Source organism: Coregonus clupeaformis, chromosome 34 (genome assembly GCF_020615455.1).
Source record: "Coregonus clupeaformis isolate EN_2021a chromosome 34, ASM2061545v1, whole genome shotgun sequence".
NCBI lineage: Eukaryota > Metazoa > Chordata > Actinopteri > Salmoniformes > Salmonidae > Coregonus > Coregonus clupeaformis.
In genome coordinates this window covers 23,512,141-23,531,547 of record NC_059225.1, presented here as the reverse complement: position 1 = coordinate 23,531,547, position 19,407 = coordinate 23,512,141, and the positions used below count along the sequence as shown (strand labels likewise).

Below are 19,407 nucleotides of genomic sequence, written 5' to 3'. Positions count from 1 at the left end.
CACCACCAAGCAAGCGGCACCATGAAGACCAAGGAGCTCTCCAAACAGGTCAGGGACAAAGTTGTGGAGAAGTACAGATCAGGGTTGGGTTATAAAAAAATATCTGAAACTTTGAACATCCCACGGAGCACCATTTAAATCCATTATTAAAAAATGGAAAGAATATGGCACCACAACAAACCTGCCAAGAGAGGGCCGCCCACCAAAACTCACGGAGCAGGCAAGGAGGGCATTAATCAGAGAGGCAACAAACAGACCAAAGATAACCATGAAGGAGCTGCAAAGCTCCACAGTGTAGATTGGAGTATCTGTCCATAGGACAACTTTAAGCCATACACTCCACAGAGCTGGGCTTTACGGAAGAGTGGCCATAAAAAAGCCATTGCTTAAAGAAAAAACTAAGCAAACACGTTTGGTGTTTGCCAAAAGCCATGTGGGAGACTCCTCAAACATATGGAAGAAGGTACTCTGGTCAGATGAGACTAAAATTGACTCAATATTTGGCAATCAAGGAAAACGCTATGTCTGGCGCAAACCCAACACCTCTCATCACCCTGAGAACACCATCCCCATGTTTTTCATCGTCAGGGACTGGGAAACTGGTCAGAATTTGAAGGATAGCGCTAAATACGGGACAATTCTTGAGGGGAAACATGTTTCAGTCTTCCAGAGATTTGAGACTGGGATGGAGGTTCACCTTCCAGCAGGACAATGACCCTAAGCATACTGCTAAAGCAACACTCAAGTGGTTTAAGGGGAAACATTTAAATGTCTTGGAATGGCCTAGTCAAAGCCCAGACCTCAATCCAATTGAGAATCTGTGGTATGACTTAAAGATTGCTGTACACCAGCAGAACCCATCCAACTTGAATGAGCTGGAGTAGGTTTTGCCTTGAAGAATGGGCAAAAATCCCAGTGGCTAGATGTGCCAAGCTTATAGAGACATACTCCAAGAGACTTGCAGCTGCAATTGCTGCAAAAGGTGGCTCTACAAAGTATTGATTTTGGGGGGAATGAATAGTTATGCATGCTCAAGTTCTGTTTTTTTTTTGTCTTATTTCTTGTTTGTTTAACCAAAAAAAGTATTTTGCATCTTCAAAGTGGTAGGCATGTTGTGTAAATCAAATGATACAAATCCCCCAAAAATCCATTTTAATTCCAGGTTCTAAGGCAAAAAAAAAAATGCCAAGGGGGTGTGAATACTTTCTTAAGCCAATGTATGTGAGAATGCTGTTCATTGACTACAGTTTAGCATTCAACACTATTGTTCCCTCCAAGCTTGACACCAAGCTCATAGCCATGTGTCTGGACACCACCCTCTGCAAATGGATCCTGGACTTCCTGACGGGCAGACCACAGGCTGTGAGGATTGGTAAACGGAAAAGACCACACCTCCTCCACACTGACTCTTAACACAGGGGGGACCCCAGTGGTGTGTCCTCAGTCATCTGCTGTTCTCCCTGTTCACACAAGACTGCGTGGCTTTGCACGACACCAACTTCATCAAGTTTGCTGACAACACCACGGTTGTAGGCCTGATAACCAACAACGACGAGTCAGATTATAGGGAGGAGGTAAGTGAACTGGTATTGTAGTGTCATGATGACAACCTCTCCCTCAACGTCAGCAAAACAAAGGAGTTGCTGTTGACTTCAGGAAGCAGAGGAGGGAACATGCCCCGATCCACATCAATGGGACTGCAGTAGAGAGTGTCACGAGTTTTAACTTCCTCTGCATCCACATCACTGAGGACTTGTCATGGACCAACACCACCACCAGTCTTGTCAAGAGGGCGCAACAGCTTATCTACTTCCTAAGGTGGCTGAAGGAATTCGGCATGCCGCACCGGGTCCTCTCCATATACTACCGCTGCACCATCGAGAGCGTCCTGACCGGTTGCATCACGGCCTGGTACGGGAATTGTTCCGTCCACGACCGCAAAGCCCTCCAGCAGGGGATGAAGACAGCCCAGTACATCACTGGGGCCGGGTTCCCACCCATTCAGGACATTTACTCGAAACAGTGCCTGAGGAAGGCACGCAGCATCGTCAAGGATCCCACACACCCCAGCCACAAGCTGTTCACTCCCTTACCATCGGGCATACGGTATCAGAGCATGAGGTCTGATAGAAACTGTCTCTTTGCCTGTCGGTCTCTACAAGCCATCACAGACTGCTGAAGACTTGAACTGGACTGACCATCTGCTCTGATTCTCCGCACCTTAGCAAACATGCACGCACACACACACACATTGTACATTCATGCTACACACACATCACAACTGCTGCTACCGGACTCTTATTATACTGCTCAATTTATACACGTCCCCCCCGTCCCCCTTCCCCAATACGTGTCAATATTGGACTATAAATTGTGCCTTCCTGTATTATTCTGATGCTAAAATGTATCATTCTATTCTACTGCTGTTTACTTTATGTTCTTATTCTTGTCTTATTATTTCTTATTGTTGTTGCATTTTGGAGAAGGAACATTCAAGTAAGCACTTCGTTGGATGATGTATATCATGCTTATCCCATACATATGACTAATAACACTTAAAACACACACACACACACACACACACACACACACACAAATCTGGGCAGCAGGTAGCCTAGCGGTTAAAAGCATTGTGCCAGTAACTGAAAGGTTGCTGGTTCAAATCCCTTCGCTGACTAGGTGAAAAATCTGATGTGCCCTCGAGCAAGGCACTTAACCCAAAATGTTCTTGTAAATTGCTCTGGATTAGAGTGTCTGCTAATGGACTAAAATGGAAGTATATTGAACAGATTGTGTACTCTTTTCAATGTGTGGAAAATTAAATATAGTACAGTAGCTCCAACATTACATTGAGAACGCTATTTTTATTTATAGTGACAACTTGCCTTTGTACTTTTATATTATATTTACTGTAGTATGCAATACATTGATGCAGGATACCTATGTTTAACCCGAGTAAAAAAGTTAATGGTGCAATTTTCTGCATTATTATGGTGATAAACATGATTGAATAGGTTATTTCCGGAAGGTTGTATTCTCTGTCCTACAAAGGTTGCATAGTCATTTCAAATGTAATGAAAAGTGGAGACGCTAACTTTGGCAATGAAACATTTGAAGAATCAAGATCGAAAGGATATTGGAGCAGACTATTATTATCTATGCATCTTAAACTGTCAAACTGTACGATTATTTCTCACAAGTCCCTTGTGAGAATCCTAATTCCATCCTAGACAGTAATGGCATATTACTTCAATGACTTCCACACCATAACGTTCTCCCCTCAGAATCTATTTCCTAACATTGTATTATCAGTAAAGAGCCTAGGGTCATCATCTCTAGGCTCTTTTACCACCCTGTAAAGGGGTTCCCGTGAATTTGACAGTAGCTCGTGGCAAGTATTTATTTATTACAGTATCAAAGCAAGTACCGTGTAATGACACACAGTGCAACACCGTAAAATTGACTGTATTATACTCTAAAAAAGTAAATGCTACTGTAATTGGAATGGATGGATGAAATTCGTTGAGAGGAGGGGTTTGTATTTCATAGTATTTTACTATAATTACAAGGGATTGGTGCAAGCAAGGTAAGGATTTGGTTGCTAGGTAAAGTGTTTACAAAGATGACACCATATTAATGAATATTTTGTGTTTTATATCACTTGCACTTCTAGAGGCCTTAAAGGTCCTGAACAGTCATTCTGATTCCAATGTAAAATAGCATTTTGAGTGACTAAAATATCACCTATAATATTTTTGGCGGATAGAAATGCTTTTCATTTTACAAAAAGTACTTTTTCTCTCATGGCTAACTACAAGGAAGTTTGAAAAGACAGGCTGATTGGGGAGGATATTATAGTCATGAGCTAGCCTTGACTGATAGTTATTTGAAACACTTATGTCAAGCAACTTGGATGCAGTGAGCAGTGTTGCCGTAAAATCATCTCAAGCAAATGCGGTGATGTCACCCTATCCCCTTAATAATCGGGCATCCTGAATCCAAGTGTTTGACATGGGGGAGGGGACCAGTAACTTTATGATCGAACTTTATCAATGTAGAAGCAACAGTCATTTTTCATACTTTGGTCATCATACTTCGATCTGGTTTCATCCAAAAGGTCAATTTATTATTAAATTCATTACAAGTTAAACTCTAAATAATGAACAATTCAAACAATAAGTAATCTATCCAATTTAAGTTAATCAAATCAAAACAAAAACAAACAGCAACAAAAAAACAAAAAAATGAATGCATTAAAATAAGAAAAATGGTAACAATCATCAGTCCATCACTTAGTCAGTAATGGTTGGTCTGGTGGGGTGGTTGAGATTGTGTTTGTGTTTTTGTTGGGAAAGGGGTGGAGTCTGGGTTGGAAGTTGCTGGATGGAGGTGGCAGTTGCTGGATGGAGGTGGCAGTTGTGGTTGGTTGGTGCTGTGTCCAGGGTTGGTGTTGGGCTAGGACCGGGAAAAACCTGGGTTGGTGTTGGTACCAGGGCTGGAAATCATGCTGGTACCTGGGCTGGAAAAGCAGGGGTTGGTGCTGGGTCTGGTGCTGGGACTGTGGGCCTGGGAGACACAGGAACCGGGAACAGGGGATGGGGCTGGTGCTGGGTCGGGATCTGTAGAGGGGAGGAAGGACAACCTGAGGAGGAAGCAGACACACAAGGGAGCCCTAGACCCAGAGGTCAATAATGGTGGTACTTCCCTGTGGCCTGCTCTCTTCTGGTGAAGGTGTGATATTTGTTCCATCCTCTGAGCCTCATCTGTGGTCTGGTGCTGGGACTGCTGCTGGGAACCGGAATCTGGATTGGTGCTGGGACTGGTGCTGACTCTACAGAGGGGAGGAAGGACAACCATCGGCCTGGGATGGTGTTGGTGGAGGGGAAACGATGCAGCGGCAAGGCTGGATGCTGGAGGCTGGAAGACAGAGGGAGCAAACAGGGCCTAGACCCACCTGGCCATGGCGCACTCACAAACAGATGGTGGGTGTGTTCAGTACAACTGCCTCCATGGTGGAAGTTCTCTGTACATACTTTGTGCCGTCTATAGGTGGATTCCCTAGTGGGGAGGCAACCATGAACAGCCATCTGAGGAAAGTCCTTCTGTTTGGAGTGTGTTGTCAGGGTCATGATGATGGGCTATTGGGGGGGTCCAGGTCTGATCATTTCATTGCAGATTTGGATGAAGGCCTCAGCGGGTTGTTTGTGTTGGGTGGTTCTTGGCTGTTCAAAGGTCTTGACATGCCTCCCCACTGACTACCTGGTGGCAACCTATACTGTCTTGGTGGTAGACTGGGGGATGCTGGGAAGGGTGAAGGCGGTTCGGAGGGTCTGGGGGGTCTGGACTGAGGCTGGATGGCTTGCTGCTGTGTCGGGATCAACGGTGGGGCCTAAGGGGGTGGATCTGGGTCGCGAAGGAGCATGGGGGAGGAGTCAGGGGCAGTAAGGGGGTATGGTAGGGGGGATCAAGGGCAGTTAGGGGTGGGAGTGGAGAATCAGTGACAGTAAGGGGAAGGGAGGAGTGATCAGAGGAAGTAATGGACTGTATGGCCTCTCTCGAAACCGGCTCCCCTTTGACCAGGGGTTTGGAGGGGGTGGAGGTAGCAATAAAGTTTATTTGTGGGGAGGGCTAAAGTGGAGGGGCCGTCAAGGGGTGGGGGCTGTTTCTGGGACGTCTTTGGTAATGACGGGTGGGGACTGTTTCTGAGACATCTTGGGTGGTGGGTTGGGTGGTGCCTGTGAAAAGATCTGGGTCTTTGTTGTTGTTGTCTGGTGGAGTGGGGTTGGTGGGTTTGGGATTTGGGTTAGTGGGGTTGGTAGCGTGTGCCCTTGCCCTGCCGGCTTAGGAACTGGGACAGTATGTGTGTATATGTGTGTATATATATATGTGTATATATATGTATATATATATATGTATATATGTGTGTGTGTGTGTATGTATATATATATACAGTGGGGAGAACAAGTATTTGATACACTGCCGATTTTGCAGGTTTTCCTACTTACAAAGCATGTAGAGGTCTGTCATTTTTATCATAAGTACACTTCAACTGTGAGAGACATAATCTAAAACAAAAATCCAGAAAATCACATTGTATGATTTTTAAGTAATTCATTTGCATTTTATTGCATGACATAAGTATTTGATCACCTACCAACCAGTAAGAATTCCGTCTCTCACAGACCTGTTAGTTTTTCTTTAAGAAGCCCTCCTGTTCTCCACTCATTACCTGTATTAACTGCACCTGTTTGAACTCATTACCTGTATAAAAGACACCTGTCCACACACTCAATCAAACAGACTCCATCCTCTCCACAATGGCCAAGACCAGAGAGCTGTGTTAGGACATCAGGGATAAAATTGTAGACCTGCACAAGGCTGGGATGGGCTACAGGACAATAGGCAAGCAGCTTGGTGAGAAGGCAACAACTGTTGCCTTAATTATTAGAAAATGGAAGAAGTTCAAGATGACGGTCAATCACCCTCAGTCTGGGGCTCCATGCAAGATCTCACCTCGTGGGGCATCAATGATCATGAGGAAGGTGAGGGATCAGCCCAGAACTACACGGCAGGACCTGGTCAATGACCTGAAGAGAGCTGGGACCACAGTCTCAAAGAAAACCATTAGTAACACACTACGCCGTCATGGATTAAAATCCTGCAGCGCACGCAAGGTCCCACTGCTCAAGCCAGCGCATATCCAGGCCCGTCTGAAGTTTGCCAATGACCATCTGGATGATCCAGAGGGGGAATGGGAGAAGGTCATGTGGTCTGATGAGACAAAAATATAGCTTTTTGGTCTAAACTCCACTTGCCGTGTTTGGAGGAAGAAGAAGGATGAGTACAACCTCAAGAACACCATCCCAACCGTGAACCATGGAGGTGGAAACATAATTCTTTGGGGATGCTTTTCTGCAAAGGGGACAGGACGACTGCACCATATTGAGGGGAGGATGGATGGGGCCATGTATCGCGAGATCTTGGCCAACAACCTCCTTCCCTCAGTAAGAGCATTGAAGATGGGTCGTGGCTGGGTCTTCCAGCATGACAACGACCCGAAACACAAAGCCAGGGCAACTAAGGAGTGGCTCCGTAAGAAGCATCTCAAGGTCCTGGAGTGGCCTAGCCAGTCTCCAGACCTGAACCCAATAGAACATCTTTGGAGGGATCTGAAAGTCCGTATTGCCCAGCGACAGCCCCGAAACCTGAAGGATCTGGAGAAGGTCTGTATGGAGGAGTGGGCCAAAATCCCTGCTGCAGTGTGTGCAAACCTGGTCAAGACCTACAGGAAACGTATGATCTCTGTAACTGCAAACAAAGGTTTCTGTATCAAGTATTAAGTTCTGCTTTTCTGATGTATCAAATACTTATGTCATGCAATAAAATGCAAATGAATTACTTAAAAATCATACAATGTGATTTTCTGGATTTTTGAAGTGTACCTATGATCAAAATTACAGACCTCTACATGCTTTGTAAGTAGGAAAACCTGCAAAATCGGCAGTGTATCAAATACTTGTTCTCCCCACTGTATATATATGTGTGTGTTATATCGATAACAGTCATCCATGAATTCATTACCTCATCAGTCTCATTCTGAACGTCGCATAATCCTTGAATCTGCAAGAACCCTAACCTTATTGATGAATCAGCAATACACAAATTGGCTTCATTATTTATTTACTAACTAAGTAAATAATAAAACAGAATACAAACGCACACGGTATAGGTTACTGATTACTAACGTAATACAATGAAAACAGGTCCCTAGTGGACTGGACTAACAATAGCATGACTGCTTGGTTAGAGGAAGGAGGGGTTAGTAGAAAAGAGTGAAAGGGAGATACAGAGATTCAAACTATCGTTGTTACATTTGGAAACTACGCTCACAGTAATCATAATACTTAGCACCCTAATCACCGCTCATTCGGATAAGAAATGCAATGTATATATTTACGCGTAGCTGTCCTTGATCGCCGTCTCTCTGAACCACTTTCTCAAAAAGGGTTTGAGTGTCCTATCCCACTTCGGTGAGACAAGAGAATGGAGTGTTCATTAATATAGACACTTCAGGTGTACCAACGGTTGTCTGAGAGGGATTGTCCTTCCCAACTTGTGTCTTTAGTCAAATGTTCTAGACTCTTTACATGTACAGCTGCAGACTGTTATGATAAGGTCTAGTGTGTGGTCTTCTCGTGTAGAGATTGAGAGTTTCAGAGTTTCACCATTTCAAACGTATGGACTGGTCTGTAGAGTGTCAACCATTTTAAGCTGTGGGGCTTCCTGGTCTTTCTGGTCTAACCATTTTAAGCCGTGTAGCCACCGCTCCACGCTTCCTGGTCTAAAGGTTGATTTGTTTTTCAAGGCTTTTTATGCTCGGGTAAAAAGGGGTGTTCCATCACGCCGGCACAATCTCTGATGGCACTTGCAGTGTGGCTAGTCACTGTGCATAGTTTATATAAAAAACTATTATATCATTAGAAGACTAAAATCACATTGCTATCTTCTCAAAAGTATTCTCATGGTTAATCATATTTCATACAACATTTACAGTGAGGGTAAAAAGTATTTGATCCCCTGCTGATTTTGTACGTTTGCCCACTGACAAAGAAATGATCAGTCTATAATTTTAATGGTAGGTTTATTTGAACAGTGAGAGACAGAATAACAACAACAAAATCCAGAAAAACGCATGTCAAAAATGTTATACAATGATTTGTATTTTAATGAGGGAAATAAGTATTTGACCCCCTCTCAATCAGAAAGATTTCTGGCTCCCAGGTGTCTTTTTATACAGGTAACGAGCTGAGATTAGGTGCACACTCTTAAAGGGAGTGTTCCTAATCTCAGCTTGTTACCTGTATAAAAGACACCTGTCCACAGAAGCAATCAATCAATCAGATTCCAAACTCTCCACCATGGCCAAGACCAAAGAGCTATCCAAGGATGTCAGGGACAAGATTGTAGACCTACAAAAGGCTGGAATGGGCTACAAGACCATCGCCAAGCAGCTTGGTGAGAAGGTGACAACAGTTGGTGCGATTATGCGCAAATGGAAGAAACACAACAGAACTTTCAATCTCCCTCGGCCTGGTGCTCCATGCATGATCTCACCTCGTGGAGTTGCAATGATCATGAGAACGGTGAGGAATCAGCCCAGAACTACACGGGAGGATCTTGTCAATGATCTCAATGCAGTTGGGACCATAGTCACCAAGAAAACAATTGGTAACACATTACGCCGTGAAGGACTGAAATCCTGCAGCGCCCACATGGTCCCCCTGCTCAAGAAAGCACACATACAGGGCCGTCTGAAGTTTGCCAATGAACATCTGAATGATTCAGAGGAGAACTGGGTGAAAGTGTTGTGGTCAGATGAGACCAAAATCGAGCTCTTTGGCATCAACTCAACTCGCCGTGTTTGGAGGAGGAGGAATGCTGCCTATGACCCCAAGAACACCATCCCCACCGTCAAACATGGAGGTGGAAACATTATGCTTCGGGGGGGGGGTTTCTGCTAAGGGGACAGGACAACTTCACTGCATCAAAAGGACGATGGACAGGGCCATGTACCGTCAAATCTTGGGTGAGAACCTCCTTCCCTCAGCCAGGGCATTGAAAATGGGTCGTGGATGGGTATTCCAGCATGACAATGACCCAAAACACACGGCCAAGGCAACAAAGGAGTGGCTCAAGAAGAAGCACATTAAGGTCCTGGAGTGGCCTAGCCAGTCTCCAGACCTTAATCCCATAGAAAATCTGTGGAACGAACTGAATGTTCGAGTTGCCAAACGTCAGCCTCAAAACCTTTATGACTTGGAGAAGATCTGCAAAGAGGAGTGGGACAAAATCCCTCCTGAGATGTGTGGAAACCTGGTGGCCAACTACAAGAAACGTCTGACCTCTGTGATTGCCAGCAAGGGTTTTGCCACCAAGTACTAAGTCATGTTTTGCAGAGGGGTCAAATACTTATTTCCCTCATAGAAATGCAAATCAATTTATAACATTTTTGACATGCGTTTTTCTGGATTTTTTTGTTGTTATTCTGTCTCTCACTGTTCAAATAAACCTACCATTAAAATTATAGACTGATCATGTCTTTGTCAGTGGGCAAACGTACAAAATCAGCAGGGGATCAAATACTTTTTTCCCTCACTGTAGATGCAAACCTGATAACTGAAATGTGTACACTTTCAGAGTTAGTTATTTAGTCATACCATCCTCAATGACATCACAAAATAATACATAATATGACATGATATTCTTTAGATCCCCACCAACCATTCCAAACACTTAGACGTCAGAAATAATGTTCCAATGTCCTATCTTTTAGAAATACATTAATTATTTCCCTGCACACAACATTTTCCCACAATGCACCATAATTCGCAGTAAAATGTTTCAGAGTAATTTACAGTGCAGTTATGTTTCTTCCATCGTCACTTGCATGTGTTATTTTAGAAATAACACATGCATGTCAAAAATCCAAAAAGTGTCTCCAAACAGTACAATATTAACACAGGTATTCTTCTTCCCCTGTCCAGGAATCATCAAGACTGCATAGTCATACAATACATTGGTAGCATTGCTATTCTGAATTTTTCTCCCCTTGTCCAGGATGGCCTTAGTACTGTACTTTATGGCCTTAGCTGTATAGTACAGTACTAACATTGTTATTCATACATTACACTGAAAAAAATAAAGTGGTTGTTCTTCAGCTCTTAAGGTTTCTTGGATAACTCTTACCTGATAAAGAACCTTTGAGTTAAGTGTGGGGTTCTTGGCAGGGTGGCATCTTCAGAATTCTAAAATGTTTTTCAAATGTATGGAACCCCCTGCAGATGTGTCTCTTTCATAGCACACCGTAAATTGTCCAGTGTTAACTACTGTTGATTTTTCAGTAACATTTATTGTGTTGATTTAAGAGTTAACGCTGTAAAGAGTTAAATTAACACTCAGTGGTGTAAATGGAACCCCAGTGTTGGGGTTAATAACCAGAGTTTAACCAAAACCATGGCCATCATTATCATAGTACCCAGCATTCTCTACTGTAGGTTGATTTTTACAATTGTTTGTTTCAAAATCGACACTGAACAAAAATATAAACGCAACATGTAAAGTGTTGGTCCCATGTTTCATGTGCACACATTTGTTTACATCCCTGTTATTAATCCATCCACCTGACAGGTCTGGCATATAAAAAAGCTGATTAAACAGCATGATCATTACACAGGTGCACCTTGTACTGGGGACAGTAAAAGGCCACTCTAAAATGTGCAGTTTTGTCAAAAAACACAATACCACAGTTTTGAGGGAGCATACAATTGGCATGCTGACTGCAGGAATGTCCACCAGAGCTGTTGCCAGAGAATTTAATGTTCATTTCTCTACCATAAGCCACCTCCAACATCATTTTAGAGAATTTGGCATATACGTCCAAATGGCCTCACATCCGCAGACCACGTGTATGGCGTCATGTGGGTGAGAGGTTTGCTGATGTCAACGTTGTGAACAGAGTGCCCCATGGTGGCGCTGGGTTATGTAAGGGCAGGCATAATCTACGGACAATGAACACAATTTGAATCCGCAGAGATACCGTGAGATACCCATTGTTGTGCCATTCATCCGCCGCCATCACCTCATGTTTCAGCATGATAATGCATGGCCCCAAGACGCAAGGATCTGTACACAATTCCTGGAAGCTGTACATGTCCCAGTTCTTCTATGGCCTGCATACTCACCAGACATGTCACCCATTGAGCAGGTTTGGGATGCTCTGAATCGACGTATACAAAAGCATGTTCCAGTTCCAGCCAATATCCAAGAACTTCGCACAGCCATTGAAGAGGAGTGGGACAACATTCCACCGGCCACAATCAACAGCCTGATCAACTCTATGCAAAAGAGATGTGCTGCATGAGGCAAATGGTGGTCACACCAGATACTGACTAGTTTTCTGATCCACACCCCTATCTTTTTATTTTAAGGTATCTATGACCAACAGACCAATCTGTATACCCAGTCATGTGAAATCCATAGATTAGGGCCTAATTTATTTATTTCAATGGACTGATTTCCTTATATGAACTGTAACTCAGTAAAATTGTATGTTGGGTTTATTTTTGTTCAGTATATGTTTTTGCATGTACATTGATTGATTAATTAATATTGTGCTACTCAAATATAAATAACATACATTTTTCTAAACTTATCCAAACTGTAACTTGGACTTATTGCACCCATTACTTAATTGGTTGTTACAGTTTAGATGTTTAACCCAGGGGTGTCAAACTCATTCTATGGAGTGCCTAGTGTCTGCTGGTTTTAGTTTTTTCCTTTAAATTAAGACATAGACAATCAGGTGAGGGGAGTTCCTTACTAATCAGTGACCTTAATTAATTAAGTCCAAGGGGGGAGCGAAAAACCTGCAGACACTCAGCCCTCCGTGGAATGAGTTTGACACATGGTTTAACCCATTCATGTCCATAACGGAAATTTCTAATTTCCTTTAGTACACTTTTCTCCGAGCTTACTGATGGAAAAAAATTAAAATTACATGTAATCGGACAAAGTGTTTCTTTTTCTACAATGTGATTTTTTTATATGGAACTATATTTAGTCTTTCGACACATGGGGTTACAGTTTTTTACGCAATTAACTTTGCATTTCATGAATCAAGTCATGTTCAAATGATCAGATCTTAATATTTGTTGTTATATAGATTGTCAGAACCAATAAAGAAATCCACACACACACAATCTTTCACACATACACATCCCTAGAGTACATTCAGTATAAGCACCATATATATATATGAACCTATAAGTATAAGCATATGTTGGATATGTTCCAGGTTGCCTCTGAGAATAACATTGACGTACTGTATACACGGACATGGTGGCTGATTTCATCAGGAACTGTATAGGGGATGCTGTTCCCACTATGACTATTAAAAACCTACCCAAACAAAAACCATGGATAGATGGCAGCATTCGCGCAACCCTGAAAGCGCGAACCACTGCATTTAACCACGGAAAGGTGACTAGGAATATGGTTGAATACAAACAGTGTAGTTATTCCCTCCGTAAGGCAATCAAACAGGCAAAACGTCAGTACAGAGACAAAGTGGAGTCGCAATTCAACTGCTCAGACACGAGACGTACAGTGCTTTGCAAAAGTATTCATCCCCCTTGGCGTTTTTCCTATTTTGTTGCATTACAACCTGTAATTTAAATAGATTTATATTTGGATTTCATGTAATGGACATACACAAAATAGTCCAAATTGGTGAAGTGAAATAACTTGTTGTTTCAAAACATTAAAAAAAACAAATAATGGAAAAGTGGTGCGTGCATATGTATTCACCCCCTTTGCTACGAAGCCCTAAATAAGATCTGATGCAACCAATTATCTTCAGAAGTCACATAATTAGTTAAATAAAGTCCACCTGTGTGCAATCTAAGTGTCACATGATCTGTCACATGATCTCAGTATAAATACAGCTGTTCTGAAAGGCCCCAGAGTCTGCAACACCACTAAGCAAGGGGCACCACCAAGCAAGCGGCACCATGAAGACCAAAGTCCTTTCCTAACAGGTCAGGGACAAAGTTGTGGAGAAGTACAAATCAGGGTTGGGTTATAAAAAAATATCTGACACTTTGAACATCCCACGGAGCACCATTTAAATCCATTATAAAAAAAAAGAATATGGCACCACAACAAACCTGCCAAGAGAGGGCCGCCCACCAAAACTCACGGACCAGGCAAGGAAACACGTTTGATGTTCTCCAAAAGGAATGTAGGAGACTCCCCACAAATGGAATAAAGTACTCTGGTCTGGAGACTAAAATTGAGTTTTTTGGCCATCAAGGAAAACGTTATGTCTGGCGCAAACCCAACACCTCTCATCACCCCGAGAACACCATCCCCACAGTGAAGCATGGTGGTGGCAGCATCATGGTGTTGGGATGTTTTTCATTGGCAGGGACTGGGAAACTGGTCAGAATTGAAGGAATGATGGAAAGCGCTAAATACAGGGAAATCTTTGCGGGGAAAACTTTTTCAGTCTTCCAGAGATTTGAGACTGGGATGGAGGTTCACCTTCCAGCAGGACAATGACCCTAAGCATACTGCTAAAGAAACACTTGAGTGGTTTAAGGGGAAACATTTAAATGTCTTGGAATGGCCTAGTCAAAGCCCAGACCTCAATCCAATTGAGAATCTATGGTATGACTTAAATATTGCTGTACACCAGCAGAACCCATCCAACTTGAAGGAGCTGGAGCAGTTTTGCCTTGAAGAATGGGCAAAAATCCCAGTGGCTAGATGTGCCAAGCTTATCGAGACATACACCAAGAGACTTGCAGCTGTAATTGCTGCAAAAGGTGGCTCTACAAAGTATTGACTTTGGGGGAGTGAATAGTTATGCACGCTCAAGTTTTCTGTTTTTTTTGTCTTATTTCTTGTTTGTTTCACAAAAAATGTTTACATACTGCTTTACTCATTTCATATGTATATACTGTACTCTACTGTATTTTAGTCAATGCCACTCCGACATTGCTAGTCATAATATTTATATATTTCTTAATTCCATTATTTTACTTTTAGATTTGGGTGTATTGTTGTGAATTGTTTGACACTACTGCACTGTTGGAGCTAGGAACACAAGCATTTAGTTACACCCACAATAACATCTGCTAAATATGTGTATGTGACCAATAAAATGTGATTTGATTTATGTACAGCAAATCTAATATGTCAATGGCAAGTGAGGCCTGCTACAGCATTCTCCATCTTTCTCTCCATCTCTCACAAGCACACGTGTGTACACACATACCACAGATATCAATAAAACCTGCGTGTGTCTATGGTGTGTTTGTACACATGTAGTACTAAACATAGTACGATGCAAATGGCTGCAGTTAACAAACAACAACCAGTTGAATCATATATTTGGCATATTTGAGCTTAGAACAAGTCAAATAACAACACTATATGCCATTCAACAATTTAATTCTGGAATGAATTTCAAAATATATACAGTACCAGTCAAAAGTTTGTACACCTACTCATTCCAGGGTTTTTTCTATATTTTTACTATTTTCTACATTGGAGAATAATAGTGAAGACATCACAACTATGAAGTAACACATATATCGAATCATGTAGTAACCAAAAAAGTGTTAAACAAATCAAAATATATTTTATATTTGACATTCTTCAAAGTAGCCACCCTTTGCCTTGATGACAGCTTTGCACACTCTTGGCATTCTCTCAACCAGCTTCATGAGGTAGTCACCTGGAATGCATTTCAATTAACAGGTGAGCCTTGTTAAAAGTTAATTTGTGGAATTTCTTTCCTTCTTAATACGTTTGAGCCAATCAGTTGTGTTGTGACAAGGTAGGGGTGGTATACAGAAGATAGCCCTATTTGGTAATAAAAGAAAAAGTCCATATTATGGCAAGAACAGCTCAAATAAGCAAAGAGAAACGACAGTCCATCATTACTTTAAGACATGAAGGTCAGTCAATGCGGAACATTTCAAGAGGTTTTAAAGTTTCTTCAAGTGCAGTCGCAAAAACCATCAAGCACAATGATGAAACTGGCTCTCATGAAGACCGCCACAGGAATGGAAGACCCAGAGTTACCTCTGCTGCAGAGGATAAGTTCATTAGAGTTACCAGCCTCAGAAATTGCAGCCCAAATAAATGCTTCACAGAGTTCAAGTAAGAGACACATCTCAACATCAACTAATCAGAGGAGACTGCATGAATCAGGCCTTCACGGTCGAAATTGCTAAAAAGAAACCACTACTAAAGGACACCAATAAGAAGAAGAGACTTGCTTGGGCTAACAAACATGATCATTGGACATTAGACTGGTGGAAATCTGTCCTTTGGTCTGATGAGTCCAGATTTGAGATTTTTGGTGCCAACCGCCGTGTCTTTAAGACACAGAGTAGGTGAATGGATGATCTCCGCATGTATGGTTCCCACCATGAAGCATGGAGAAAGAGGTTTGATATTGTGGGGGTGCTTTGCTGGTGACACTGTCTGTGATTTATTTAGAATTCAAGGCACACTTAACCAACATGGCTACCACAGCATTCTGCAGCGACATGCCATCCCATCTGGTTTGCGCTTAGTGGGACTATCATTTGTTTTTCAACAGGACAATGACCCAACACACCTCCAGGCTGTGTAAGGGCTATTTGACTAAGAAGGAGAGTGATGGAGTGCTGCATCAGATGACCTGGCCTCCACAATCCCCTGACCTTAACCCAATTGAGATGGTTCGGGATGAGTCGGCCGGCAAAGTGAAGGAAAAGCAGCCAACAAGTGCTCAGCATATGTGGGAACTCCTTCAAGACTGTTGGAAAAGCTGGTTGAGAGAATGCCAAGAGTGTGCAAAGCTGTCATCAAGGCAAAGGGTGGCTATTTGAAGAATCTCAAAATATAAAAAATATTTTGATTTGTTTAACACTTTTTTGGTTACTACCTGATTCCATATGTGTTATTTCATAGTTTTGATGTCTTCACTATTATTCTACAATGTAGAAAATAGTAAAAAAAATAAAGAAAAACCCTGGAATGAGTAGGTGTCCAAACTTTTGACTTGTACTGTATGTTGAAATACCATTTTGAGATCATTTTAAACAATCTTAAAATGTCAATGTGGTGTCTCTAGACACTTGTACTATTTTGACACCAAATTTCATTCACACCAAACCGAATTTGTTCAATGGCGCATTTTGATATTGTACTAAATATAGTACAAGGATGTGAATGGGTTACGGTATCTTAGTCTTCCCAACCCTGGCAGTCATTCTGAATGCAGATTGCGGGTGAATAAAAATTCAAAATGACGGATATCCCCATTCTGGCTGGATTCCAATAGAAATTACACATCACTTTGCAAGCCAGCATAATGTGACTTGCAGGCCTGATGAGGCCTGTAAACTATGAGTTTCAGCCCACTGTATTAGGGTAAAACTAGGCTCTCAAAAGAAGGCCTTATGAAATATATTGTCATTTAGTAGACACTCATATCTAGAGCAACTTACAGTAGTGAGTGCATACATTCTCATACTGGTCCTCCGTGGGAATCAAACCCACAACCCTGGCGTTGGAAGCTCCATGCTCTACCAACTGAGCCACACAGGTCTTTTATTATCTTAAATAATTACATTTTAATGACAACATATGCATCTAGGACCTGACTTGGTGAAGGTCATAGAATACATCAACCATGTCTCCATCACCAGCAAACACAGTCATGGGTAGTACTGCTAACTCTAAAATGCACAATGGCTTAAAACCCTACAGCAAGGCTTTTCAATTCAGATCCTCAAGGGCTGAAACATTTCTGGTTTGGGATTTTTGTGTGGTTTTTCAACGAACCATCCCATTTATGGTTCTTCAGAGACCCTCAAATGGTTCCCCAATGGAATGGCTCTCAAGAACCTTATTTGTTTCCAACTTGTAACTCTATTTTTAAGAGTGTAGTAACATTTGTATTATTCTATTATTTCTATTCTTCTCCCCCTGTCCAGGAGTCATCAGGACTGCCTTAGCCAACATGGACCGGGAGGCGAGGGAACACTATGCTGTAGTCATTCAAGCCAAAGACATGGCAGGATCAGTTGGAGGACTCTCTGGATCCACCACCATCAACATCACCCTCACCGACGTCAACGACAACCCTCCCAAGTTCCCGCAAAGTGAGTACTGTATAGACGCCAGGGCTGTCTTCAGCAGGCAAACGTTGTGGAACGTTCAGAGAGAAATAACAAACATGCCTCTCTGACGGGGAATAAGGAATCACGTCAGTTTTATTTTTGGGAATTTCTATCAGCAACGTTTCACACCGTTTACTGAATGTCGCCCAGTTACTCCATAAAAAAAGGCTTAACAGTATCTAAGAAATCGACTGTCTATTTCTGCTAAATACGAATTACTTTGTTTAATAAAATAGCAGTGCTTCTCAGATATGTCATGTGACTAGAACAATATCAGTTTGAGAGTGTTTTTAGCAGGCCAATTACAAATGGCGAGTCGAATAAAGAATCATAATACACTCCTCACTCAAATGGATTGAGCTTAATTACAGATAAACTAAACATCTTTAATTGACTGTCAGTAGCTCCATCTTTAATAATTAACAGATGTTCAACATACATTAGTTAGATGAGTATAGCATTGAGTAAAACCTTACCAATTACGAATCCTGATTTGTATATATTTTTTATCTATTTTATGTAATAATAATCATATATTGATATGACATTTGATCTCAAAATGTATCTCATCAACTGCCATGTAGGCTGAATAAAGATGTAAGAACACTGAACATCAATAATGTAAAATTATAGTTCAATAATCATCTCTCATTTAGAGTCCAAGTTAAACTCAATGCTATTCAAGGGCCCTCAGACACATTTCAGCTCTAAATGTTGATTCAAGCAATCTGAGGTGATATCAAAAGGCATTTAGTAACAATTCCATGACCATCTGTGAAGTCAATTCAGGGTGACACAGCTAAAATACATTTGGACAATCAGCCACAAATATGGCACCAACTAGTGATGCTAAGCTGTTTCTTAGCCTTTGCCCCAAAAGCCACCCTATTCCCTATTTAGTACACTCTAAGGAATAGGGTGCTATTTGAGATGCAGACAATAATAATAATATGCCATTTAGCAGATGCTTTTATCCAAAGCGACTTACAGTCATGCGTGCATACATTTTTTTGTGTATGGGTGGTCCCGGGGATCGAACCCTCTACCTTGGCGTTACAAGCGCCGTGCTCTACCAGCTGAGCTACAGAGGACCACAATGTCTGTATTGTTATGTTTATGATCCACAGAAAATTACCAGTTGTACGTCCCTGAGTCGGCCCAGGTGGGCAAGCCAGTTGGGAAGATAAAAGCCAATGACGAGGACCTTGGCGTCAATGCAGCGATCAAATACAGCATCATCAACTCAGAAGGAGCAGCCATGTTCTCCATCGCCACCGACAGAGACACCAGAGAGGGCATCATCAGCCTCAAGAAGGTACACAGAGTGAATTAATAAATAAATACATTCATTAAAGAATAAATTAATGAATTAACAATGACAGGCACACTAGGGAAGGAATAATCAACCTCAAGAAGGTACATGACAGAGTGAATGAACAAATTAATAAATGAAACAGTGACAGGGACACCAGGAAGGGAATAATCAGCCTCAAGAAGGTGCATGACAGAGTTGTGCTTAAGGCACCCTTTTCCAGAAGTGTGTACTTGCACACTCGCAGTCATGGATTTAAAAGCATACGATTGGTGTAAGCATTTGCTGGAGAGAGTTTCCACCATTGTAAAAATCCATGTGACATTTTTGGCAAATGCACACTTGAGGAAAAGTATG

The 19,407-nt window shown here is 42.0% G+C and overlaps 1 protein-coding gene across 1 annotated transcript in view; it reads left to right on the top strand.

The window, feature by feature from the left end:
• LOC121549972 (cadherin-18) overlaps positions 1 to 19,407 on the top strand; it is a 222,335-nt gene that overhangs the window by 141,916 nt on the left and 61,012 nt on the right. The window contains exons 5-6 of the mRNA XM_041862003.2: positions 17,553 to 17,720; positions 18,866 to 19,053. Coding sequence (XP_041717937.2) covers positions 17,553 to 17,720; positions 18,866 to 19,053 — 356 coding nt within the window. The remainder of the gene's footprint in view (positions 1 to 17,552; positions 17,721 to 18,865; positions 19,054 to 19,407) is intronic.